At 30.1% G+C, this 27,331-nt stretch overlaps 1 protein-coding gene across 1 annotated transcript in view; it reads left to right on the forward strand.

Annotated features, from left to right (window-relative positions):
• Positions 1 to 21,371, forward strand: part of LOC142320067 (uncharacterized) — an 80,552-nt gene extending 59,181 nt beyond the window's left edge. Inside the window, exons 12-17 of the mRNA XM_075357743.1 lie at positions 3,078 to 3,200; positions 7,492 to 7,603; positions 9,973 to 10,166; positions 13,873 to 14,014; positions 16,551 to 16,756; positions 21,258 to 21,371. Of these exons, the coding sequence (XP_075213858.1) occupies positions 3,078 to 3,200; positions 7,492 to 7,603; positions 9,973 to 10,166; positions 13,873 to 14,014; positions 16,551 to 16,756; positions 21,258 to 21,371 (891 nt within the window). The remainder of the gene's footprint in view (positions 1 to 3,077; positions 3,201 to 7,491; positions 7,604 to 9,972; positions 10,167 to 13,872; positions 14,015 to 16,550; positions 16,757 to 21,257) is intronic.
• The last annotated feature ends 5,960 nt before the right edge of the window (positions 21,372 to 27,331 follow it).

Below are 27,331 nucleotides of genomic sequence, written 5' to 3' on the forward strand. Positions count from 1 at the left end.
AGTTGTTTTTAGATCAGAACATATTTTAAATCACTGTCAATCTGATTCTCTTAGTACTATTGAATAATAAATGATTTTATAATAAAACAATAAAAGTAAATTGTCTAACTTTTTGTGTTATATTTTTAACATCTTTTCATTTCGTCAACGCCTGGTTGCTGTTTTTTTTGATTTGCAAAAGGCAGTACTACATAACATGGAGGGGAGGAATACTAAGTACACTTCATGAGTGGGGTATTCAAGGTAATATCCTCGTATTTATCAGGGGTTTCCTCAGTAGTCGATCCTTTTAAGTTTGAGTTAGAATGACGGTGTCTGAAAATTTCACACTAGCAAACACAGTACCTCAGGGAAGTGCCCTAAGTGTTACTTTGTTTACCATAGTCATAAATATTGTAACAAACTGCGTGTGAAAACCCATTACAATGATTTTTATTTGCAGATGATTTTTCTATTTACATAGCATGTAGATTGTTAGCTACAGGTGTGAGGCTTCTTAGAACATAATAACCCACTTAGAATTTTGCTGTAAATCTACTAGATTCATTTTTCTTCAGAAAAACAAATTGATTTGCTTTTCCGGGTTTTTATATGGTGAACCAGTTGAGGCTTGAGGCATGCACATGGGTTAGATATCTATTAATGTTGTTAGACCATGAACTAACATGACTAACACATTTGAAGGTGAAGGTAAAATGTCTAAAAATGGTAGACATGCTGATGGTTCTGTTTAATACCCATTGGGTAGTTGATAGCATATGCATGTTGTGCTACCTAGCTCTTGTCCATTCTTGCTTAGACTGTGGCTGCGTAGCTTATTCATTGGCACAGGCCACTGCTCTAAATATGCTTGATTCAATCCATCTTTTCATGGCTGCATTTTGCTCAAGCCCCATGGTAAGTCTGCTGATGGCCAGTGGCGAGCCATCTCTTTGGAATAGGTGAAAGCAAATGATATGCTCCTATATGGCTCGGATTAAAATGTAACCAACTCATTCAATCTTTGATGCGGTATTCTCCAACCAGCATGTTAATCGATACCGGGAACAGCCAAGATTTACTGTTCCACTAGGCATCAGAGCTCAGCGCCTTTTCTCAGCTCTAAATATACAATTTAGTCCTTACTGCTTTGGTCTTTGTCTGCATCATAAAAAGAACACAAATCCAGTTATCTTACGAAACAAATTTTTTAATGTTATAAATATTGTGAATCCTGATGCTATAATTTATATGACTAAAAACATTATTCTGTTGGTTGTGGTTTTGTGATTGGAAACAAAATATACATGTTTGGCCTTTACAGCTTCATCAGTATTTTCATTGCAGAGCTGTTTGATATTAATAAGGGCTTAGCCCTTATTAGCCCAATATTTCAACATGTACTTGTGTGCTTGGATTCCGTGATCTTACAGGTAATTAGTGATGTGTACTCCATACATCCTGTTGTTTATGAGATTCAGCATCTTATTTCACAAATAAACTGCCATAATACAGTTGTAAGCTTCTGCTGGATCCCCAGCCATATTGGGATTTCAGGCAATGAGCATGCTGATAGTGCAGCAAAGGAGGCTTGTTTCCAGCCTCTTTTCACTGATTGCATCATTTTGAACGATCTGGTCTGTTTCCTGAAGAGGATGGTTCATAGTGAGTGGTGAAGTGATAGGAATGATACCATGAACTCAGTTAATAACAGTGTTTCACTGTGGAGCTCCTCGTGCAGAAATAACCGTCAAGAGGAGTTTATCTGCCATTTGCGAGTAGGTCACACTAAGCTCACTCATGGATATCTGATAACACAAACAGATGTACCCCTTTGTGCTCACTGCAACTGCCAACTAATAGTGTACCACATCCTTGTGAATTGTATCTGTTAAGCGGCATTGCATCGTAAGTTTAAACTATGGGCTGACATGTGAAATATGTTGGGGAACAGTGCAATGATGTTATCAAACTGTCTTGAGATTTATGAAGATCGTGCATCTTGATTCAAGAATCTAATTATTTATATGGTCCTTGTCGAGTGTGTATACCATTTGATGTATGTCAGATGGTAATTTTAGTTTTTTTAGATTACTTTTTTAATGTTTAATCCACTGTGGTTTTAATTTGCTTTTAGCACATGTTACTGAATTTTCATTTTAAGATGTATTTTTACGTTGCTGTTTTAGTTTTTAATTAATTTTCAATTGTCAGTTGCTAATATCTATTTATTTACAACAAATTTATCATGTCCAGGCGATGATAATGATAAATTTTTTTTCGCCCAGGAAAACAAAAAAAATGTTTTAATATATATATTATATTTTCATAATATTTTATTAAAAATATTTTCCATATGTAGCCCAAAAATGTAAAAATTTATTTTCTATTAAAAAAATTAATTTTGAATATAAGTGAACTGAAACACTGTGTGTACATTTTCATTATAATGTTGCAAGATGCAAATGAAGTTAAGTGGATCAACTTTGTATTTAACTTTTCTTATAGTCATTCTATTTATCACTATTTTATACATTAAAAGCTTTCTATAGAAACAACTTTTATTTTCTGAAAATGCCTCAACATAAATTAACTTGGCCCACTGAATTTATACAAAAGTCTTGCATTTAAAGAAAATTCTCTAGCAGTTGCACATTGTTTTTTGATGGAATTGAAGTATCTTTTGTTTGGAACATTTTAAATCCAATAAATCCTGAGAGGTTTTATAATATTCTTGATAAAGATAACCAACTACAATAATTTGATCAGTAGTTCAAATATATAAATTTCTTTTGTCATTGGTAAGAGGAAAGAAGTAATAAAATGCATGCAGATTAAAATAGTTAAAGATGTCATAAAAAGCACAATTCAATTTGTGTCTGATCAGCTGTGATAAATGGCAATTAATTGTGGAGCAATTAACTTATTATTTTTTTTTAATTTTACAAATGCAAATTAAATTAGATGTTTGTGTTTTCATTTATTTCAAACTGAAGTACTTAAACTTTTTATTAACATTTTTTTTTTAAGTCACTGTCTTTTTAAGCCAGTTTTTTGCCATTTTTTATTATTGTTTTAAATCTTTTTTTTGGTTACAGGATGTAAACGAGTTAAGTAAGAAACTATCTTCATGGAATACATCTAGTAAAAAGAATAAAGGAGAGACTAAAATGACAAAAGAAACTTCAGTAGAAGTTAAAGACACACCATCAAATGAAAATGTATTATTTTGATTAAAATTTATAATATGAATAGTTTATCATAACCTATTGACAGACAGGAATGAATGCTCTTAATGAATTTTTTGTTAATATATAGTGATTTTATAGTGTAAGTATACTACAGTGTGTTCGAGAAGTTGCTGTACATTGGAATTATGGGAGTGTAATGATGAAACTTTTTTAATTATTACTTTGTATCTTTATTTCATTATTTTATTGAAACAGATATTACAGTAATGGGAATAGTTTATAAAAAGTGTTGAAAATGACCTCCTCCAACATCAGTACAACACTGCTTACAATTCAATTTATTTTCAAATACTTTAACCAGCAGATTTACTACAATGTCTTGTACATATGCCATTATTGCAGTTTTTAGCTTGTCATTCCCTCATGGTCTGTTGCGATGCACTGCTTTTTTCACTGTCCCCCATAGAAAGCTATCTGTTGGAGTCAGATCAGGTGATCATGCAGGCCACAAACCCCTTGAACTGATATGTTCACCAGACATTTTGTGTCAACTGTATGCACTGTTGCACCATCTTGTTAGAACCAACCATGGCAGATTTCCACTTGCGTTAACCGACTACTAAAGTTTGTTTTAAACAGCAGTATAATGATCAGTATTAACTGTAGTTTTAAAATAGCTTGTACCCACAATGTGTGCTCTACTCTCACTCACCCAGTCTCCAATCTTCGTTTTGTGTAAAGATTGTTCATGTAATTCATCAGAATCTTCAACAGAGCCTGTTGCCTGAAATTTTTCGATAAGAGTTTGAACTGCATTGTGGTGAGGAAAATTTATTTGAAAATTTTCCAGAAAACTTGTGCTTCATTAAATCTGTATTCTTTTCATCTTCACAAAAGATTTGTTCAGCAAGAAAAATGTGTTCCTCACCAAAAGAACCATTATGTTTCTCATCTTATGTTGCAATTATAGATTCCAATAAACAAAACAAAATGAAGACGTTCAATCGCAACTCACCAACTGACGTCTTGGTTTATTACTTAGCAATGCCTAACAGATCCACAGGGCAACCAACTTAATACCAAAAGAATAGAATCCTCCACATAATTCTAAAGCATACTCCACAGCGACTTTCTGAATGCTCTGTATTATAAAAGTCTGCTACTGTGGAGCAGACTTGAGCAAATCAATTCCTGTTGAGCTTGTTTTTGTAGTAGTTTATTTATTGGCAGTATAATAAACTAGTTTTATATTTTAATGATCATCACTTAAATATTTTTTATTCATTTACATATGGCATTTGGAATAGTCAGTCAAGTCAGTTTTTTTCTGAGTAGTTGTTAACTTACACACTCATATCTGTATTGCTGTATTTTTATACGAACAACATATAATAATGAACTAAAACTTTCTATCTTTCTGTCTCTTTTTAATAGTGTAATGAAACTAGTTTCATTTTATCAAATATAATTATTTGTGTATGTAAAGTATATTTTAACTTATAAAAACAGTTAAAAGGAAATGCAAATTTTTTTTTGGAACTAACTCTGCTGAGTATAAAGTGTAACTTTATTTATTTTTTCACTAACCTTGGTGCCACATAATGCAATGCAGAAAAAATTGTTTACTATTAAAATTTTAACATGAAGGTTAAACTTATTATTTTTTCGTTAACGAATTTTCTCTTTCTTCCTCACTTTTTAATACAAAATTTTTAGTCGGTAACCTTTAACTTCAGGAAAACATTCAATCTCTTTCCTGAAATCTACTAGATGAATAATAACACTAATAAACACAGTTTTTGCCACCTGAAAGTTTTGTGTTCTAATGAACTTTTTATACTGAATTTCAAAATGCAATCTGAATTTTCAGTTTTTGTGTGTTCAATATTTTTGAATAATTGCTTTTGAAGAATTCTATTTATTTTTTTAGGGATTACTTATAGATATAAAAATGTTTAAATAATTTCTTGCAGAGGGTGGGGTACAAACATAATATTATGAAGGTTGTAGTGTATGTGCTGACTATTAATTTACTGTGGTTTCTGACATGTCAGCTTCTATAAGATAAAAGGAATAAGTAGTAAATCTAAACACAATGCGGTACTGAATTTATCTCTCCTATAAGGCCAGTGCCTCATGGTTAGGACTTACCAGTACCATATTCCTCCAACACATCTAACTTTAGAAGATGAATTGGAATATTAGTTAGTTACGGAAGTATTAGTTAGTTCACAGAATGCAGAGCAAGATGATCCTAGTTTTGAAGCAGAATCTTCTATTAACTTCGTCTGATAACCCAAGGTGAATTGAACCACCATGTTCAGAATTTGAAGTTGTTAAAGAATGAAGCCAAGCTTTTGGGATCTTAACGGAAATGCTGGAATCTTCACTATACTGTCAGTAAGGTTTGTTTCTTTTATACTTGTCAGGGAGAATTTCAAGATTTATATTCTGATGAAATTAGTAAACTATAACAATATTTTTTCTGCCATGGATGCATTTCATCATGAATATAACTCTGCAGAATAGAAACTATTCATTGATTATTTGAAAACAAGTCTCTCCTTGCACAATGACAACTAATTTCCTTCTGTGGCATTAGCTTATTGAACTAACATGAAAGAAATTTATGATAATATGAAAATTGTGTTGAAAAAAATCAGTACAAGGAATTATTTTATATATATTGCAATTTAGTTATTGTGTTGTTAATGATTTGCAGCTCATCTACACTAAATTATGCTGTGTTTTGTGCGAATGGGACTTAGGGACAAGATAAAACATTATATCAGAAAGGAATGGCCAAAGTGTGAACCACTTAGGCCTCAACAGAAAAATGTTGTACATTCATGTTCAACATTTTTCTGTACATTTCCCCACCATTTTCTGTAATCATTTCCCCACCAGTTAATGTGGAAATGATTATTTTCCCTCAACTCCATATTTTTCCAAAATAAGGTGATTTATAAAAGAGGTGCTAGATTTCATTATTTAAAAAAAAATTCCTCGTTTTTATTCATGCTAAAATCAGGGAAGAAATTTTCATCACTCCCCAAATAAGAGCTTTGTTAGAGATGGACAATTCAATGAATTTTTAAGCAAAGTTGAAAAGTGAGGTGGAAGTTAGTTAAAAGTCTTTTGCAAAACCTTTTAGGAATTCATAAATGCCTTGACTTCTGGGACATTTTGGGCGAATTATTAATCATAAAAAATATTGGGTGTAATATATACCTAAAAATTAATTTCTTGGATTCACACCTGGATTTCTTTGCGGACCAATCTGTGGCATCAGTGACAAGCATGTGGAACAATTCCAACAGCAAACCCCACTCATGGAAAACAGTTACCAATGACATTGGAGTGCAAGAAGGCTCACAGATTATTGTTGGACACTGAAGAGGGATGTTCCAGATAACCATACACAAAAGGAAAATAACTATCTTACTTTAGGTACGTTGAATAGTGCCCTGGGTGCATGTAAATTCTTAGATTTCTTTTAAAGTTTAGCTACTCCCAAAAAAATAATGGGTGATAAAGAAAAAAAGTTTAATTTTGTTCTTCTGAGTAATTAGTTTACAGAATGATGTTTTATAAAATGGAAATATTTAAAGAAAGATCAAATTTTTTAGATTTATATTATTTTTACATAAAAATATAAATTTTGTGTGTGTGCGTACTTGCACACCATGAATGGTGTTTGAGAACATATTTTTTACATATATTTATGTTGACTTTTTTTATTGTATTGCATTGTATTATTTACACTTATCTCCTTGCTGTGGGTTGTTGATAACTTCTTGATGGAGCTGCAATACCCAACATACAGTCAGTTGAAATTATCTCTTTAACAATTACTACCAATTATTTTTCATCTTAGATTTATGAATAATGAACCTTTTACATAAGAATAGAAGAAGCTTTTCAAATACTAGTATATATGTTACAAAAAAAAAAAAATAATAATTGACTAGTTAAATCGCAGGGAAATTGTTGAACGACAGATTTGTTCAATGTAATTGCAGGGTAAGTAGTGATGTATGAGTTGGAGAATTGTCATTTTCTTTGTCAATATCATTTTGAATTCCAAAGAGATATCAAAATATTTTGCTTCTTATATTGCATTTATATAAAAACTTTAAAAACAAGGAAATACAAAATATTTGAGCTGAAAAAGGAACAAAACCTTAAATGCTTATTCACTTATATACTGTAAGAAAATAAACACACATAATAATTTTGTTTAAAAAAAGATATGAAAAACTACATAAAACTATTAATTTTACATAAATCTAGCCTATTGTTCATATCTTTCTTGTTGCAGCAATCACAACCAGAAAATTTGGGTATTCCCATGTGGATTTTCAATTATAAAAAAAATTACTGTCATGATATCAGAAGATTTGGTGATTGCGTTTTACAGAATAAATCAAAAGGTAATTCAATTTATTTTGTAATAAACATAATGTTAAAAAAAACATTCTCTAAAGAAATAAAAATTATGTGAAAAAAATATTATATTATAAATAAATTAAAAAGTTATTTATTAAAATTTTACTTAATTGATATAAATTATGAGTTCTATTATTATTTTGTTTGTTAACACACAGTCATGGCAAGCACATAACTTTTAGAACCATGTTTTGAAACATGCTGCATCTGTATAAGATAAGATACATCTTATACTTGCTTGTCAGTAATTTTTTTTTTGAGCCTCACATATTATTTCTTAGTTATATTAGTTCTTAGAAAAAAAAAAGTTTGCCTAATTTTTAATTAATATTTTCTCCCCTAAGCAGCAACACCAAGTAAAAAAGTATTACAAATACAAATTTGTACCATACAAGTATGCTGATTTATCGTCTTGTAAAATGCTTAGTTTTTTATTTGCTAATTTTAAGTAATGTATATTTTGTAAAACGATCTTAAATGAAAATTCTATCATACAATTTATAAAAAATAAATGACAAATTTTAACAAATATTTTATTATTCATTTATTTTATTTTATTTTATAATAGAAGGAAAGCAGTTAGTTTAAACATGACCATGTGCTTATTGCAAACTTCTTAGCATTTTGAGGTTTCCTGATCATAAAAATGCTTAAATCTTGTTGAAAAAATTCTTTTTTATGCATGTGTTGGCATATACTTACATATTATAAATCAGTTTACTTAGAATCAGGAAACTGTATGGTTAATAATTTATTAAGGGATCTGGTAAATATGTAATTTTCCCTAAGGGAAAAAGTTGTACAAAGATATTCAACTTTACTTACCCTGTTTATGGTGTCAAATTTTGGTTTAGTTGTGTACTTTGTTATTAGGTGTATGGCTCTAAAAATGTTAATCAATCATAACAGTTTTTTGATTTTCTACAAGTGAGTATCGATCTAACTTGGCAGTGAACATTTTGATAGAAAGTAATGAGGCCTCTCTTTAGCAATTGTCAGATCAAACAATATTAAATAGCCATAAAAAAATCACAACCTTAATATCCTCTTCATAATCTTTTTTTATGGGTATGGTCATTCAAAAATGTTTTACTGTTGCTATACAACAAGTATGGGTGTTTAAGCTCATTATGTATTCTCTGTGTTTTGGGTTGGAATTACTGAATATACATTCTGTTTTTCATTGTATGTTCCCTCCATGAAAACTTCACCTTTGTATCTTCATCTACAATTAGCTTTTTTTTTATTGAAGAAAGAGCACATCAGTCACCTAGTACATGAAGATTTTTCAGATCATTTTTGCTAGGTGACTGAGTTTTATCTCTTCTACTGTTTGAATTAAACAAGATGATTCAGATGGGTGCACTTTTTTTTATCTTACATTAGGTGTACATTTCCATCTCAATGAAAAATTAGCATATTTACTGCTAAATGTTTTGCTCTATTGTGTTTTGCCAAGAATCTCAGGGTAAGTAGTGATGCATGAGTTTGAGAATTGTCATGATGAATTTTCCAGTTGCCGTTTTCCCAAAGCTCCTAAGAGATAGCATCTCTTAGGCATTGAAGAATAGTTATATAGTACTTTTTATTGACAATTTATCCTTGAAAAGCTTACCTTGTGATGAACCATGCCTTTATAATCAGAAAAGACTTTCAGCATGACCTTCATGGTGTTATGCAAATATTTACAAGGTCAGGTAATTTTGATGACACCTCATACTCATTTATTTTATGTACATTTTAATTAAAGTTTTTTTTATTTTTAACATTTTTTATTTGTTGTGTTGATTCATACACTGTTTGCGAGCCCTTTCTATTTTATATTAAAATCTTTTTCTATTCATTTTACATTAATAAAAATTCCCTTAATGTATCTTTTTTTGCAACTTCATTTAGAATTTAATGATTTTTTTTCTATTGTATGGCACTTTCTTTCTCTCATTATCTGTTTGATAAACCAATCTTGTTGTTCACTCTCAAAAAAAAAATCTCACCAAGATTGACTGTATAGTGAACATCATTATTTTCATAAAAAGTGATTCTTATCTTATGTTTTTTGTTCCTTAGTACTAGTGCCTAATCTGTAAGAAAGTTTAGGACTAATAATGTAAAGAAAAAATTAATGTACGTTTTTCTGTTGCAAAATAATGAATTATATGTTAAATCAAATAATTAAAGATTCTGGGTATAACATCTATGTTGAGATTAAAATATTTACACAGAACAGAAAGAAACAGAGATGTACATCAAACCAGTAAAGTGATTTGATAAGGAAAACAAACAGTTAAAAATTGTTAGTAAATTAGCTGCTTTTAGGGGTTTTAATATTTGATACTATTGGGTTATTTTACAGTTGAAATTGGGCACTATGAAGGTTCTTCATTTTTACCGAAACTACAGTCTCTTTATTTAGCAGTAAAAAAACCAGATAATAGGGTACTTCTGCTTCATGCTAATGAATTCACAATAGTGAATGTTGATCAAGCCTCATTACTTGGAACACCTGAAACCTCACATTTAAGCAAATCATCTTTAGTTCAACATTCGGTAAGTTGTAGCTAATTTATTTACGTTTTATGAGTAAATTTAATTAATTAGTTACTATTTATTATTTAATAGATTTTATAATTTTACTGCTGGTATTTCATTTTTGTAACTTCTCTGTTGCATTTCTTATTATTTTTTTTTTGTTACTTATTATTATTTTTATTATTCCATAAATCTGTCAGGAGTTATATTCTTGAAAATGCCAATTTCATTCCCTAACTCACTGAGTCACTGTTAGATGTAAAACTGAAAAAAGTTTTCTAAAACGGTTTAGTGAATTGAATTTGAGTTTGACGACTGCTGATAAATAAAATAAATTTTTATTGAAATTTGTCCATTTTTTTATCTACCACCCACTCAGGTGGTAATTTATTTTAAAGGATTCAAGTCTTCTCGTAGTTATTTACTTGATTTTTTTATGTCTCTTGTGAGGATCTTTGATGGAGGGTTTATTCAAGTCCTTGATAATCCTTAGTAATACTCTTCAAAAATTCATAGAACATTAATTTTGTAGGATAGCAGTAAATATTTACTGAGTTACCAGGACAGGGACTTAAATGAATCAAATCATTGACAACATAAAGTAACTATGTGAATGTAATAGGCATGTGAAGAGCTCTTTAGACTCTTTCAGATATATATATATATATATATATATATATATATAAATTGTACTGTATGCAAGTATGTACAGTATACTTATATGCATATATACAGTGTTAAACAGAGAATTACACAAAGTTTTACGAAGTTCTCCTGGGACTCTCATAACCTATTCTTCTTGTGAAAATAATAGAAAAGGTTCATGTTAACTATCCTAAAAAGCTTTGTTTGCTTTTGTAAGTTATGGCTAGTGAAAGATTTTGCTTGCATTTCAGCTACCCCAGTGAAATGAGGACATGCTGACATTTTTAGGATGTTTATTAAGGAGCAGAATTAGTGACTTCTTATGGTTTTTGACTTGAAAAATCAAATTAAATAGTTCCCAGAACTGTCTCTGAAGTAGTTTTTGAGAAATAAAGTGGAAAACCAATAAATTAGGGTAAAAACCCTATTTTTTATGTTTGACATACAATAACTTTGCTAAATGTGTGATAAAACACATAACAAAATCTGTAGAGAATTTAATTATGACCAAAATAGTCTAAGATAAATTGAATAAAGTAATAAAAGGTAAAAAAATTCAAGTTGTATTTAGCAACAGTACATTACTACATTTGTCAGAAAAGTACTTATTTTTTTGGTGATGTGAAAAATTTGAAAGCAAAATTTGCCGTTAAAAAATTAAAAAAAAAACTGGAAGTTATACAATTGTAAAATAAAAATAATACATCAAAATTACTTTAATAATAATAATTTTTGAATTAAGGACAGAAATACAATAAATTATTTGAAAAATTATTATTTAAAAAATGTCAATAAAATAAAAATAGCCGATCAACAATGCGCATACTACATCAGTGTTTAAATCATTTTGTAAGGTACATTAAGTATATTGGGCATGTGAACTGTGCTGTCATTAGCAAAGGTTTTCTGTGAGTTTTTTTTTTGAACATGATCGATTTGCCATTGAAGTAATACAGTACTTATTTACAACAGAGGAATATGTTGATATGGTACTCATTTTGGGTGTGTCTAATGGTAATGCTACAGCTGCTGCAGTAGAATATGACATGTTTTCTGAATCGCAGGAATCCAGATCCCAAAACAATTAGTGCGATTTTTTCATACTTCAGGAAACAGGTTCATTAACTAGTATTCGTACCAGCTACAATGAACTGTCCATTGATGAAATTATTATTTCAGCACAGTCCCAACGTCAGTACAACAAGACGTCTTTCTAAGAAGATCATAGTTTTGCATTTGATGATTTGAGGACATTTAAACAAATTTTATCCTTATCATTAACAGTCAGTTTAACATCTACACCCAAAAGATGGTTTGGTTTGCTTGGAGTTCTGCAACTGGTGGAATAAAATCAACTACTCTTCTACAAGTATGTTTTGTTTACAGATGAAGCAAATTTCACTTGAGATGTGAGATGGCGTCAAGTTATGCAAAGAGCACACATGGGCAGGAGTAAATTCTCATATAACGGTGGAAGGCAATTTTCAACACCGATTTAGTATCCGAGTATGGTGAGGCATTCTTCATAATCAGCTGTTTGAACTATTTACCTGGCGACTTAAATGCTGAGGTCTACTTGCATTTTTTTCAAGAAGGGTTGCTACAGCTGCTTGAAGGCATTTCTCTAGTGCTGAAACACAAAGTATACTTCCAGCATGATGGGTTTGTTTACCTTCCCTTCTCTTGTGCCATTTCCTCTTACCTAAATCATCATTTTCCTGAGAAATAAATTGGTCACGGAGGTCCACATTCCTGGCCTCAAAGATCACCTGATCTAACATTTTAGATTTTTTTGTTTGGGTATGGATGAAAAATATTGTATACAAACAAAAATACATTCTAATGAGGAATTAATTGTTCACATTATGGATGTGGCTGAAGCAACTTAAGGACAGCCCTGAAGGACTAAAAAGAGCAACAAAGCAGTACAGAAGCAAGTAAAACTTTGTGTAATACTCTGTATAACACTGTACAATAGTGAAAGATTTTCTTACAATTACTTTTTTTATATGTAGAGACAAAATATTAATAAAAGAACTTTTTTTAATTTAAAAAGATAATACTTTTGCATTTAAAAGTAGACATATCGCACTTCCTCATATATTAATAATTTATTTTAAATGAGTATTACTCTAGCAGCAATCAATAAAACTTAAACATTCCATGAGAAATGTAACTGTTAAATTCTGAGTCTCTCATTGATTATTATTCAACAGTTTTTCATGTAGATAAGATAAATGATTTGAAATGACAATTTACTGACAGTATTTTTTCTTTATTAGGTAATTGGAACCATGCCCAAAAAAAAGGATAGCATTACTAAAAAGGAAAAACTGTACGGTTGTAGGGATTCACCTCATGCTAGAAAGATATAGCACATCATTATAAAAGGTCTAGTGGTAAAACATTGCAAATCAGCTGATTTTGAAGTCGAGAGTTGGCAGGTTCGAATCCTAATAATGGCAGTTGCTTTTATTCAAATTTGATACTAGTTCATGGTTACCGGTATTCTTTAGTGGTCATGTTTCAATTAACCACACCTCTCAGGTATGGTTGACCTGAGTCTTTACAAGACTACACCTCACATATCACAATCAAGGGAGGCAGCTGCCTAAGGATCCAAATCCAAAAAGCTGCATGGGATATCTGGTGACTTTTGGAATATTCATAAGAAAACAAAACATAAGAGGCTGCCCTAATTAAAGGATTACACAGACTGCATAGATAGATTTTTATTTTTTTGTAAATAGTTCCTGATGGATTATTCATTTGATATTTTTTCAAAAATATTTTTTTGGTCAGCTCCATTTTTTATATAAAAACGTTAAATATACTACTTTTAACTACTATGCTTTTGTAAACTTAAGTTTTCATCTTTCTGTTTTTTAGTCCAACACATTGTTTAATATTAAACTTACTTTACTCACACCTTATGTTTGCGGAGCGGGTGGTTGTTTATTTTATATTATGTGTATATTTAAGAAAATAATTTTTTAGTCATTAGTCATTAATTATACCATTTTTACTCATTTTTATTCAAATTAAGAAAATACAGTTTATAATATTGTGTTTTATTTAGGGTAGAGAAAAAATTAAACAAGTAAATCAAAAACATTCCAAATCACCAAGCAAATCATTAACCATGAAAGGTGGAATATCACGTCGCAAATTAATTCAAACTCCAAAAAACTCAGATATTGTTAAATTAGACAGTGATACAGGTAAGTACATTGCTTAATTAAAAATTTATCTATTTCTAATTCTACAACTAATTAAATTTTTTATCGTAAAGAAAAGGAATTACTAATGGAACAAAGACTTTTTCAGCTAAAGCTCTCCCTTGACCTTTTATAATTTTTTTTTATTAGCATATCATATGGTAATTTCAGAATATTTTTTGCAATGCTTATATTTAAATGAAGACATTCGATGGACTTCCATAAACTTTCTCCATTTATTGTAGGATATAATAATAAGCATGTAAATTTTTCTGTTATTTTTTCTGCCTATAATTGCCTATTGCTTTATAAATAATAAAGAAATTGTTTACATTGGATGTGCAAAAGATTCATGTCAAAGCTTTTTTGACAACATAAAGAATATACATACGCAAGTCTCAACAACAAAATCCCCTTTCACAAACCATTTCATTGTAACAAGTCACATGAAAAAATATCAACAATATTATCAGTTGTATACATAAGCACTAGAGTGAAAATTAGACCCACTGAAGTATTCAGTATAAAAAACAGACAAAAAACATTTTAAATGAGTAAACAATTTAAAATACTTTTCCAGAGTGGTGCACAAAATGATACAACATTTGGTTTTGTTAAAAAATATTTATTTGAATCACAATATAGAAAAGTAAAATACAATGTGTTTACTGTATGCTTGGAAATTAAGTTCTGCTTACCATGTTTTCAATATGATCACCATCACTTCTAGCAACTTCTTCAAGACAAACTAATAACTCAACGACACATATCCTCGTTTACCTCATTGCACACCTCAATGATCTGCTCTTACAGTTCGATCACTGTACAAGGATGTTTAAGGAAAATCTTTTCCTTTAGAATTCCTTTTAGACATCCCTTTAATTATCATTATTGATAATTAAATAATCACACGGATTCAAATCAAAACTGTTCAGCGACCAGTTCTGTTATGCACAAAACGATTAGGAAATTGGTTTGAATGACATTTGTGTTAAAAGTTTCATGCAGGAAGTCTAAAACAACATTAGCTGTGTGTAGTCTGGCTCCATCCTACATGAACTACTCGTTTTCTAATCAAAACCCTTTTGCAAGAAGCTGAGGAACAAAATTATTTTACAGCAGATTTAGGAAATGTTCACTGTTTACTGTCCAAAAAAGAATGGCCCTATTACCCCATGACTTGAGATAGCAGTCCATACTGAAATTATTGGAATGTGATGCACCTTTTCATGAAGAACATGTGGATTTTCGGAAACCCATAAATGCACAGTTTGTTTATTAAAAACCTTGTCTAGGTGAAAATGTGCCTCATCTGAAAATCAAACATTGATCAACAATACATTTTGTTACACAGCCTGTTCAGCGAATGCCATTCTTTAATGTTTGTTGTCAACCATTAATTTAGGCAAAACTGTTATTTTTTACAGATACAAATGCAAATCTGTTATTAAAATTTGCTGCACAGATCGCCTAGAAATCCCAAGTAGTGCTGCTGTTTTTCTTGTTGATTTGTTGAGGCTCCTCAGCAGCACTGTTCTGACAGCTTTGACATTCTGTGGAGAATTAACATCAACAGGCCATTCATGCTTACTCTCAAATACTGGACCGTCATTATTACATTTTTTATAAAATATATGTATTGTTTTAAATAAGGACGACCACCAAGTTGGAAAAGGGAAACGAAACAGTCTGTGTAAGCACCACACTTTTCATCTCATTTAAAAACAATGTAGTCTTTACGTACTGTTCAATAATCAGTCAGTCAGTCTTCCTTTGTCATCCATCTTGGAATGATACACAAACAGCACACTCAGAAAGAGAAGAAACTAATATTCATGAACTGCTGGCACTTCTGCCATAACCTAAACAATTGTTGCCAAAACAAATGGATCATTTTGTGCTCCACTCTGTAGATAGACAGATAAGGAATATAGCTGGCTCTACCAAGTAGACTACTCAGACACTAAATTGGATTTTTTTTTCTGGGAGCACAATGAATTGTCATTATCATTTCCTGGACACAATATTAATACAATAAATAATGAAATGTTAAAAATTAACTAGTGTGGACTTTGGTGTCAGCAGGAAGCAGGAAACATTCCCTAGTTAATTCACATGTGTACAAAGTCACTACTCCACTAAGCTGCAATAAAGAAGCAGTTTGCACTGCTGGCTACTTGAAGGTAGCCACATATGGAATCAGGTCAGCTGGCCCAACTCCTAGCATCATTTCTCTGAGGTGGAAGAAATGAAGGATAATAAAAACATGAGGAAGAGGTGGGAGGTGATCAACCGACAGATGGACTGCTTCTTATCGAGATTGTTATTGTAGGTAAATTATATGCACTATTTAAACACTCAACAACAAGGTTATGATTAAAAAATCAGCACAACAATGGAAGTACATACTTTCTAGAGACAGTTTCTAAAGAAGCTTATCCAAAATGAAATCTAGCTCTTAGTAAAGTATTATAACTTTCTTCTTAAATTATAGTGTGCCTTATTTAATTTAAATGTGTTTGATGTCATTTTTTTCTAGCTCCAGGATTCTTTCAGCCACGAGTTTTGCTGGAACCTAATCAGATACAGACTTGGAAAATTTGTTTTACTCCTCAAACATTTGGTTACTTTGAAGATGAATTTGTAATAGAAGTTGCTAGAGGTAGAAAACAGTATACAATCAAATGTTCAGGAATATGTGACATACCTCGTGTAGACACAGACCCTACTGTAATATTTCCATTGGTAATGCTGTAATGCAGTTAGTACTTATAAGGATATTTAGTATTTAGAATGCTAAATATTTTATGTTTTATTCAAAAATTTATCCCATGATACCAGGTTGTCTGGAAAGTTCTTTGTCTGACACAGAGCTGACACAAAGAGCTTTGTCTGGCACGGTTCAAAAGTAAGGACTGATGAGTTATTGGCTTGTGCATGTGCAGTAGCTTTATGTGGTCTGTTGGGCAAGTAACTGCCACATTCCATCAGCTCATTGTTGTTTGCCTTTGCAAGACAATGTGTAAAAATGAGTGTTGATACTAACAAATCCTGCCAATTGTGAAGTTTGATCAGTGATTAGATTTCTAGAAAAGAGGACTTAATGCTGCTGAAACTCACCATCAATTCAGTGAAATATATGGGCTTAAATATATGGGCTTAAGTAGATCAACTACGACTTGTCCTAATAAATAATGTCACCGTTAACGTATTTATCGCAAAGGAAAGGAGATTAATCATCACCTCTAGTATTGCAACTGATGGATTAAGAGCTTGTGATGAAACAGATTTTTTTCCGATAATAAAAAACAAAATAAGGAACCACTGCTTGTTGCAAATGATAGGGAAGAGATGAGATTTTGCTGTGGCTAGGCAACCTGCAATGTTACAAGGTAGGTAATGTATTGAAAAAGGCAATGGTGTCATAAATTTACGGAAGGGTGTTCAAATGTTTACAATGAACAGAGAAGTGGCAAGCCTGCTGTCCAGACTCGGACAATCTTGTTGAACATGTAAATACAAAAGTGAGAGAAAATCGTCACTTTACGATTAGCAATTACGACAGAAACAATTCAAAAATTCTGATGGAGATTTTTGATCATCCCTCTTACAGCCTTGATCTCTTGCCCAATTACTACCATTTCTTGTGTCTCAACAATTCAAGGAAACTGAAGAGTTGAAAGTCTCTGGGCAAAAGTGGCTACAATCCCAGCCAACAAAATTTTATGCAGTGGTTGTGAAGAAGTTTGTTTTTACGATATCAGAAATGTTTGGAACAAAATAGTGATTATATAGAAAAATAATGTAAATATAAAAGTATTTGAAATCTTTTCAACTGCACTCATTTTGTACCAATCAGTGTTTTCATTTGTACTGTCCCTCTTATAAACCTTTATAAACCTCTATAAACTTATGGCATGCTGTGAAGTTTCAGAGGCATGTTTTTAGTTGCTTTCTTGTGGTGATGGAGTAAAGCAATGAATTTTTAACATTATCTGAAAATGGATAAAATTTAAGTTGCAGCTGCATAAAGTACTTGTTTTAGAAGGTTGATGGATGTTGTACTTAAAGAGTTCAATCTAACTCTTGTAATCTCTAAGTGTAATTTCACTTTCAAGTCTTCCTCTTTGTTTTCGACAATAAAAAAGTAGGCTGCTGAATTTAAATGTGGTTATCATTTATTCAAGATGATGATTGTTCAGAACCCCAAAAACTGCTTCAACTGATGAAATTGTTACAAAAATACAGTATAATGTTAAGTGATTGCTGAGTGAAGGTATGCGAGCTTGCTTATATTACAAAATCTCAATGTAACTACACTTCACAAAATATTTTGCATATGATAGAGCTTTCCTCTCAATAAGAGCTGTGTTTCTTAATAGTCAACCAGAAACACATTCAACTGAAACCTTCTCAATGGTATTTAAATGGATTCTGCTGATTTTTTTTTTTCGTTTTTATCAGTAGATGAATCATGGATTCACCATTACACACCTGAGACTAAATAGCAGTACAAATACATAAATAGCAGTACAAAGTGGGCACGTGGGGAACAAGTGAAAGTGTACAAAAAAAAGTGAAAATGATTCCTTTTACAGGAAAAGTTATGGCTTTGTTTTTTTTTAGTTTATGTGATGTGATGCTCATAGACTACCTGGAAAGAGGCAGAACCATCACCATGGAGTATTATGCTTATTGGATCGATTGAAAGGGGCTAATCAGGCTAAACATCTACATCTGGCCAAAAAGAAAGTGCTTTTTCTCCACGATAATGTGCCTACATACACATCTCGGGTTATTGCTACAAAACTCCATGATGTATGGTTTAAAGTGCTTCCACATATACTGCATTTGGCTGTCAGTGATAACTTCCTCTTTCCAATCCTGAAGAAATAGCTGGCTCGACAAAGATTCACTTCAAATGATGAGGTCAAAGCTGAGACAATTGCTTACTTTGCAGTTTTAGACAAATTGCATTACATGGAGGGTATTAAAAGTGTCAGTCATTAGTCAAAATTATCAAATTGGAAGGTGACTGTAATTGTAAAAAATTGTTTAAATTTCCAAATAATATTGTGTTTTCCTTGTCAGGTCGAGAACTTTCTGAATGATCCTTATAAATGAAAAAATAAATTACTTCTTAGAATAATATTTTTGAAGTTAAAAATTGGGCAGTTTTGGTAATGTAAAAACATTTTCAGGTGCTATTTTCCTAATAAATACTTATATCATTTAGAAATTAATTTATTATCAGGAAAAAATGAGAGATCAGAGAACATTCCCATCTTTCGAAATCGCAGAAAGAAATCATGTGGTTTCTTTTCTTTAATCTTTATTAATGAAAATTTTCTTTATTCTTTTGATTGATGTGTTGACATAATTTGATAAAGATGAAATTTGTGTGGTGTTTTCATATTCAGTGAGTTTATTATTTTTTTTTATATCCTAATATGTAAATTGATATATGTACTAATATTAATTTATATATATTTATCTAATAATACAATAGATTTATTAAATGTACAACATTATCTATTTTTACTTCTTTGTACAAAGTACAAGGAAGTACGGAAATATCCATTTTGACCATCTGTGAATCCATTTTGACTAGTTTCAGCATGACGTATGTACATACATATATATATATATATATATATATATATATATATATATATATATATATATATATGTATGTATCTCATGTAACTCAAAAATGATCAGCCATAGAATGTTGAAATTTTGGATTTAGGACTGTTGTAACATCTAGTTATGCATCTCTCCACTTGATTGCAATTGACTGGACCAAAAATAGCCCAAAATCCAAAAACTTTTAATTTTTTACTTTCTCTTAACTGCAGTAATAAGCCCTCATTGAGAGCTTTTCAACAATATATCATAAGTGGTTCTTATTTTCATTGGTTCCAGAATTATAGCCCAATAACTGTTGGCTCAAATCCAACTTCACTTCCTTTCTTTTTTCCTTTTTTTAACTTTTTTATTTTAATTTAGATATATTGATTTATTAATAATTATTAATCTCTTATTGTAAAAAAAAAATACAATAAATAGTAATTCAATAACAACAAAAAATGAAAAAAAGTAATAAATATAAATATATAAAAATTATATGTAATTTAATAGGCGTACAAGGAAGTCAATGTGGTGTCCACATCAGATTTTTTTTTCATAATCTTTGGCTCTGAAGATTAGATGTGATATGGTTTAATCTACTTGCATCAATTAAAGCACGCTTTAGTCTTGATGGTACAGAATTTTTTTTTCATTTCTGCATTAGATTACTGGAAAAGTTTGAGATCAATAGTATAAGTATGTTGTATATGTGGTGGATTGTAAATTTTTATCAAAGTAACTTTTGATACATAACCAAAATTTTCATGCAGATTACTGAACAGCTGAAAAACTCACTAAATATAATAATATACATTTTGTACTATTTTGAAGGTCAGGTACTTGGGCCAAATTCTTTGCATGGTCAGTTGTTGTAGGAAACTTGTTGAGAAATTAGCAATCACAATTTAATAAAGATAGAGATGAATACATTTACCAAAAATCTTTCTATTTTATTGTGTTGATGAAGTGCAATGTTACCTCGATGAAAACTTGCCACAATATTAGATTGGACTACACATCAAGATTATGATGTATAAATACTGTCACCATCCCTATCACTGAATTTAGTACCACATGATTTTTTGGGGGAGATTTGGGAAGGACCTATTTTTATACCTCCTCTCCATGATGATCTTAACAGAACTTCAAAACTGTATTGCTGTATTAATGCAACTGCTAAAACATTAATGGACTGAAAATTATATATATACTGAAATTTTTATATATATAGGATGACATTTATAGTGTCATACTGTACTGTATATTCCAAAATGGAATATATCATGTGAATATCTGCCACATGTATAAAGATGGACACTGAATATTTGTTTAAGTTACGTAAAAAAAAAAAAAGAAAAAGTTTACATTTATTTAATGTAATCCATTTATCTAATTATCTGCCTTTAGTAATTATTTTAAATGTTTCACAGATTTTTGAATAGTCTGGTATTTTAGTTATGAATTAAAAATTTCACTTAATTCCTGTTTGGCCATCACATTGTGGAGATGAAACTTGAGGTCTGTGTGTAATATTTTTCTCATGTTTGCATATAAAATTCCAAAGCAGCATCATGTCTAAGACTGCATGTTATGGAGAGATTGTGTATGCTTTTAGTTATTTGAACATCCAATGCCTACTGGGTGGCATATTCTTCAATATAAAGCTATGGCTCTAAAATTTGATGTCCATAACAATATTATCTTTCTGTTAAGAACTGCTGGATTATGATGTAGCCTATGTTCAAAATAAGTCTTAAGTATTGAACCGTGTAGTTCACTACTCCATCTTATGATTACAACTGAAATGTTAGTGTTTTCTGTACAGTATGGTTCTGTCATGCCTCTCTCAACAGCACAGCTGTGAAATTCAGGAGTTACTTCCCTGTATAAGAAGGAGATTCCTGATAGCATTAGTATTTTTTTGTTTCAGACGTTACTGTTTTATGGGAAGTTCTTTAAAATTTGTTAAGATTTGTGGTTTGATTTGTCATGACAATAGAAAATGGCTTACAATTTTTTGAAGAAAATCTCATTTTTAAAAAAATTAAACAATCGATTTCAGGGCTACTATATAAATATGCTATATATATATATATATATATATATATATATACATACATACATACATACATGTAAAACTAGATAGATACTTCTTCATTCTTACTAATTTTTTTTTATAAATCTTCATTTTTATCAACTTTTGGTTATTTTAAATGTATAAATTTTCTTTAAACATAATTTATAATTTTTGAACTAGCTGTTGTGTTGTTTTGCTGTTATTTGTTTAATATAAAAACTTATCCAGTTTATTTTTTAAAAAAATCATATTTGTCAAAACTTTTGTCAATTAGTTTGAACAGTGTAAAAATATTATCACCGTCTCAGTTTTGTGTAAGCTAAACACATATTATCATATATACTTGTTATATCATGTATAGTTTATATCACAAGTAAATGAGAATATTTGTTGTGTTCAGGTTCTAGACTCTTTTTGTCAGTGTGACACTGGTGAATTAGTGTTTATAAGAAGAACTGAAAAATTCTACTTTGGTCCTGTAATGGTAAAAGAAAACAGGAGTGAAAGGTAATATAGTTTTGTGCTACGTATATTTCTTAAATTATTAATAGGATGGGAATTTTCACAAATATTTTGATTAAAGATCATTTATTTTATATAAATTTATTGCTTTACTCCGTGTAAATCATGTTTGTAAAAGTTTTAACTAAAGTTCTGTGAGAATTACATTGCATCAGTATTTTGTGTAGGGCATAGATATCCTTAGGTTAGCTAGTGAATGTCATAATAAGATGTCTTGGCATGTTCCCCAAGCTATCTTAATATATTACATGAATATTCCCAGAATAAAAATGTCTAGTCCTCATGCAGCATATGCATGCATGAGATGTTGGAATTTGATTGTTATAATCTTAGGAAGAAGTACTGAGGGCATCATCCAGAATCTTATTTTTATATTTATAGTACATTTTTTTAAGTTTGTGACAACTGTATTCTAGATGACATGTATGGGACATCTGATAGTCATTTTTATAAGTATAGATTCTGTTAGGATTTTCAAATTAAATTATATGCTGACATTTTTGGTTTAAATTATAAGAAACATGTGGACTTGTAAGTGGTTTATTAATTAATATAATTTTAATTTTTTATATACTATTTTAAATTAACTGTTTATTGTATAACAGTTAGATGAAAAACAAATCTTAAGTGAGAGAAACTGAAGGTAACTGCTAACAGAAGAACAGAGTGAGGTGAATTTAATACAATACAGTGGAGTTATTTGTTGTAGTTGGCTGGATATGGCAGGAAACCTGGTACAGTGTCTTCAGTTATATTGATGTAGCAGAAAAATTTAAATTGAAAAAATTAAATTATAAACCACATATCCATTTTTAGCAGTAAGAAAAACTAAATATCTTTTTACTTGTACGAAGTATAGGAAGTATTGTAAGTGTGAAAAATTTTGATTTTCAGATTTCAACAGAAATGTCCATTTTGATAATCCCTGAACCATTTTGACTAGTTTCGACATGTCTGTACATACGTATGTATGTATTTATCTCACATAACTCAAAAACAGTTTGCCATAGAATGTTGAAATTTTGAATTTAAGACTATTGTAACATCTAGTTTTGCACCACCTTCCCTTTAGAATGCAATTGACTGAGCCAAAAATGTATATACAGTCAGACCTCTAAATTAAGTGGAGTTTTAATTTTGAAACATTTGGATTTTGAACTTTTTCTTAACTGCACTAATAAGCCCTTGTTGTTGAGAGCTTTTCAATGATGTATTATAAGTGGTAACTATTTTCATTGGTTCCAGGTATAGTTATATCCAAATAGAATTTTAATTAAAAAAATAATTTGGATGTTACAGGGGGGAGGGAGGCACATTGGTTTGAATCCGACTTCATATACATACATTTTTTTTAACTTCTTTTTATTTCAATTTAAATATATTGATTTATTAATAATTATTAACCTCTGATTGTAAAAACATTTTAACAATAAATAATGATTCAATAATAACAATACAAAAAAAAAAATGTATAAAAAAATCAGAAGTTTTTAGTGAAATAAAATTTTATGTACTTTTCATTTTAATTCAAAAATTTTTACTATCAGAGGTTAATAATTATTAATAAATAAATATATTTAAATTAAAAAAAAAAAATTAAAAAATGTATAGGAATTCAGATTCGAACCGATGTGTGTACATGGTTACAGATTTGACACGTTCTCGCTTACACCAAATATCTACTTGAGCAATGTGAAACAAAATTAATATATAAACTAATATAAAATGCTAAGGAGAGTTGTAGGGCCATTTTTGTTGAATGCATTTTTCTTGCGTGTTAGTATTTTGTGATGAAGACATATAAACAGTATACTATTCATACACACAGTATGGTTCAAATCCGAGTTTGAAAGCCCATGCCTTCCTCTTGTTAGCTACAGTAATATGGATCTTAGGTGCCTTATACTGATTTAACTTTTTGTAGAAAAAGGTCACTATAATAATTTTCTTTCAGAAATAGAAATAATTTACTACGAAAAATATTTTTTTTTTTAAACATTAAGCGATCTTAGTATATTACAATAACTTTATTTCCAAAGCCTGTCTTATTTTACCTTTTACACATTCTCAAAAACTGTTAGCCTTAGAACACCGAAATTTTGTATTTAGGACTGTTGTAACATCTAGTTGTGCACCTACCTTTTTGATTGTAATTGACTAGGCAATCAACATTTAGAATAATTGAATGTTATGTTGGTAATAACCATGTATATCATATCTGATTACTTAATATTAATTGAAAATTATAATTTAGAATTGTATTACTTTTAAAATCTTAGCAAAATCTTCTAAAAATTGTATATTTATTTTAAAAAAAGTCATTTTATTTAATTATTTGACAGAACAGCAAAATAGAATGTTATATTTGGTACTAACTGAATAAATAATGGGACTAATAGCGGTACTAATTCAGAATAAATATACAAAGACAAAAACCCTACAACACCATACTCATTTTAAACCCAGTAAAAACATTTAAACTAAAAATTTAGTAATATTTTTCAGTTTTGTTTTTATTTTCATTGAATTTATAATATATAATATATATATATATTAATTTAGTAAAATAGATTTTTTTCCATACCTTCCTCTGTACTAATTAATACCAAAAGCATAAACAAAATTCAGCACAATCCACTAAAGTGCAGAATCAATAAGAGCTGTTATTTTATCTTATTATTTTTCTTTTTTATAAACCGAAAGCGCTTTCAAGGAATTTCCTCATCATCAGATAAATAACACTAGATCATCAAATAACACTTATTAATGGCTAATGATCATAATAGCTGATGCCAGTTACAAGTTAATTTTAAAACCAATAAATAAAACTAAAGAGCTCTGGGTAAGATTAAACACATCTGATGGTCCCACAACACTTGGAATATCCCATGCAGCAGCATCTAGATAACAATAATGGGTAAAAACTGAATGTGAGTAGGACATACACTTTGTTAAGGCTATACAAAATGACAATAGTGCCAAACTGAAGGTAATTTTTTCAATTCATTAATTGTTTAAATGAGGGTTTTGTAACTTTTGGTTAACAATATAGTTTTTTTTTTGTCTTCAGTCATTTGACTGGTTTGATGCAGCTCTCCAAGATTTCCTATCTAGTGCTAGTCGTTTCATTTCAGTATACCCTCTACATCCTACATCCCTAACAATTTGTTTTACATATTCCAAACGTGGCCTGCCTACACAATTTTTTCCTTCTACCTGTCCTTCCAATATTAAAGCGACTATTCCAGGATGCCTTAGTATGTGGCCTATAAGTCTGTCTCTTCTTTTAACTATATTTTTCCAAATGCTTCTTTCTTCATCTATTTGTCGCAATACCTCTTCATTTGTCACTTTATCCACCCATCTGATTTTTAACATTCTGCTATTTCAAAACATTACCGCATTTCAAAAGCTTCTAATCTTTTCTTCTCAGATACTCCGATCGTCCAAGTTTCACTTCCATATAAAGCGACACTCCAAACATATACTTTCAAAAATCTTTTCCTGACATTTAAATTAATTTTTGATGTAAACAAATTATATTTCTTACTGAAGGCTCGTTTCGCTTGTGCTATTCGGTATTTTATATCGCTCCTGCTTCGTCCATCTTTAGTAATTCTACTTCCCAAATAAAAAAATTCTTCTACCTCCATAATCTTTTCTCCTCCTATTTTCATATAGTTACAATATTATATTTATGTGTTCTTTCATTTTCAGTGTGCATGTTTTCTAAAATATTTTAATTTATATATAGTCACTAATTGTCTAATAGTTGACTGACAACACAAATTTCACAAAGTAGAATGTTTAATTAAAATTTTAAATAATGGGTGCTGGTTATTCTTGATCGTATAATGTTATTACTTATAATAAATTATATTACAAATCAAAAAATTATAATACTATGTATAATAGTGTATTTTTCCTTCTTAATTCCTTTATTGTTTATTTTTAATCTTCAGTTGGTGAGATGACGTTTCACTGACACATACGCGGGGTGAGGTGATGTCATTTTGACAGCCGTTAATTTTTTGTTACTTTTTATGTCATTTTTAAGTAAATTTTTAAATTTGTTTTATTGTTAAGTGAATAAAGGTTTTTAAAACACCTTTAATACTTTAAACCACCTTTTAATACAGTAAAAATAGGAAAGGAAAATAATTTTTTTGCCTACTTTAATTTCACTTTCAAATTTTAAGCCTGTTAACAATTGGTAATATATTATGTGCTGCAACTCAGACATTTCTTCTCAGTTCTACTTTAGACCATCTAAAATTGGATTTACTAAGATAAAAATTTTCATCTACTTCCCCATGTTTATCAGTCCCTATATTTTCACAAACTCCTGAAACTTCGACCTCAGAATCTGTGTCATGTTCGCTGACAATACAGTCATTCTTATCAACAGCCTGTTCCTTATTTCCTACAGTTACCAGCTCGATTTCCATCTGTAGCCCATACTTGATTACCATTTGCACCTTGTTCCCTATTTTGACCTGTAATTGGTTCATCAATATCAAAATCCTCATTTTCCCACCCATCCAGTTCACGACAAATTGCTTCTGCAAATTGCTACTGCAAAGCATGTTTCATTATGTGATCAAGGTGGGGGGGAATCATGTAGCTACGAGACACACGGCGTCATTTTGACGTCACCTCACCAGTTGAAGGTTAATAGATAAGAGTTAATTCTAATTATAAAAGTACAAGACAGTGTTTGGCTTTTCAGAAGTCAATTTGAGGGCTATTTAAGTTGGAAACTAACAGTTTTGTGTTTCAGTGATTTTGGATTGGAAACATATTTCAAGTTTGTAAATATTTCTAAATTAGATGTAGAAATGACAATAGCATTCTATGATGAAGAAAAAGAAGATATAGAGTCTTTTAATTTTAAACCAAGATTTTTAAAAATTGAGGTAATAGTAATATTTTATTAAATTAATTTTAATAGATTTATAAATGTGACCAACTATTTATTTCTGGGCAGTAAATTTTATTTTTTGGTATCATCTCAAGAAATTCTTTGATAATTAGAACAAAGATAAATAATTCTAACATTTTTTTTTAATCATAAAGATGAAGAGAATGCA

The sequence above is a fragment of the Lycorma delicatula genome, chromosome 2 (genome assembly GCF_047948215.1).
Source record: "Lycorma delicatula isolate Av1 chromosome 2, ASM4794821v1, whole genome shotgun sequence".
Classification (NCBI taxonomy): Eukaryota; Metazoa; Arthropoda; class Insecta; order Hemiptera; family Fulgoridae; genus Lycorma; species Lycorma delicatula.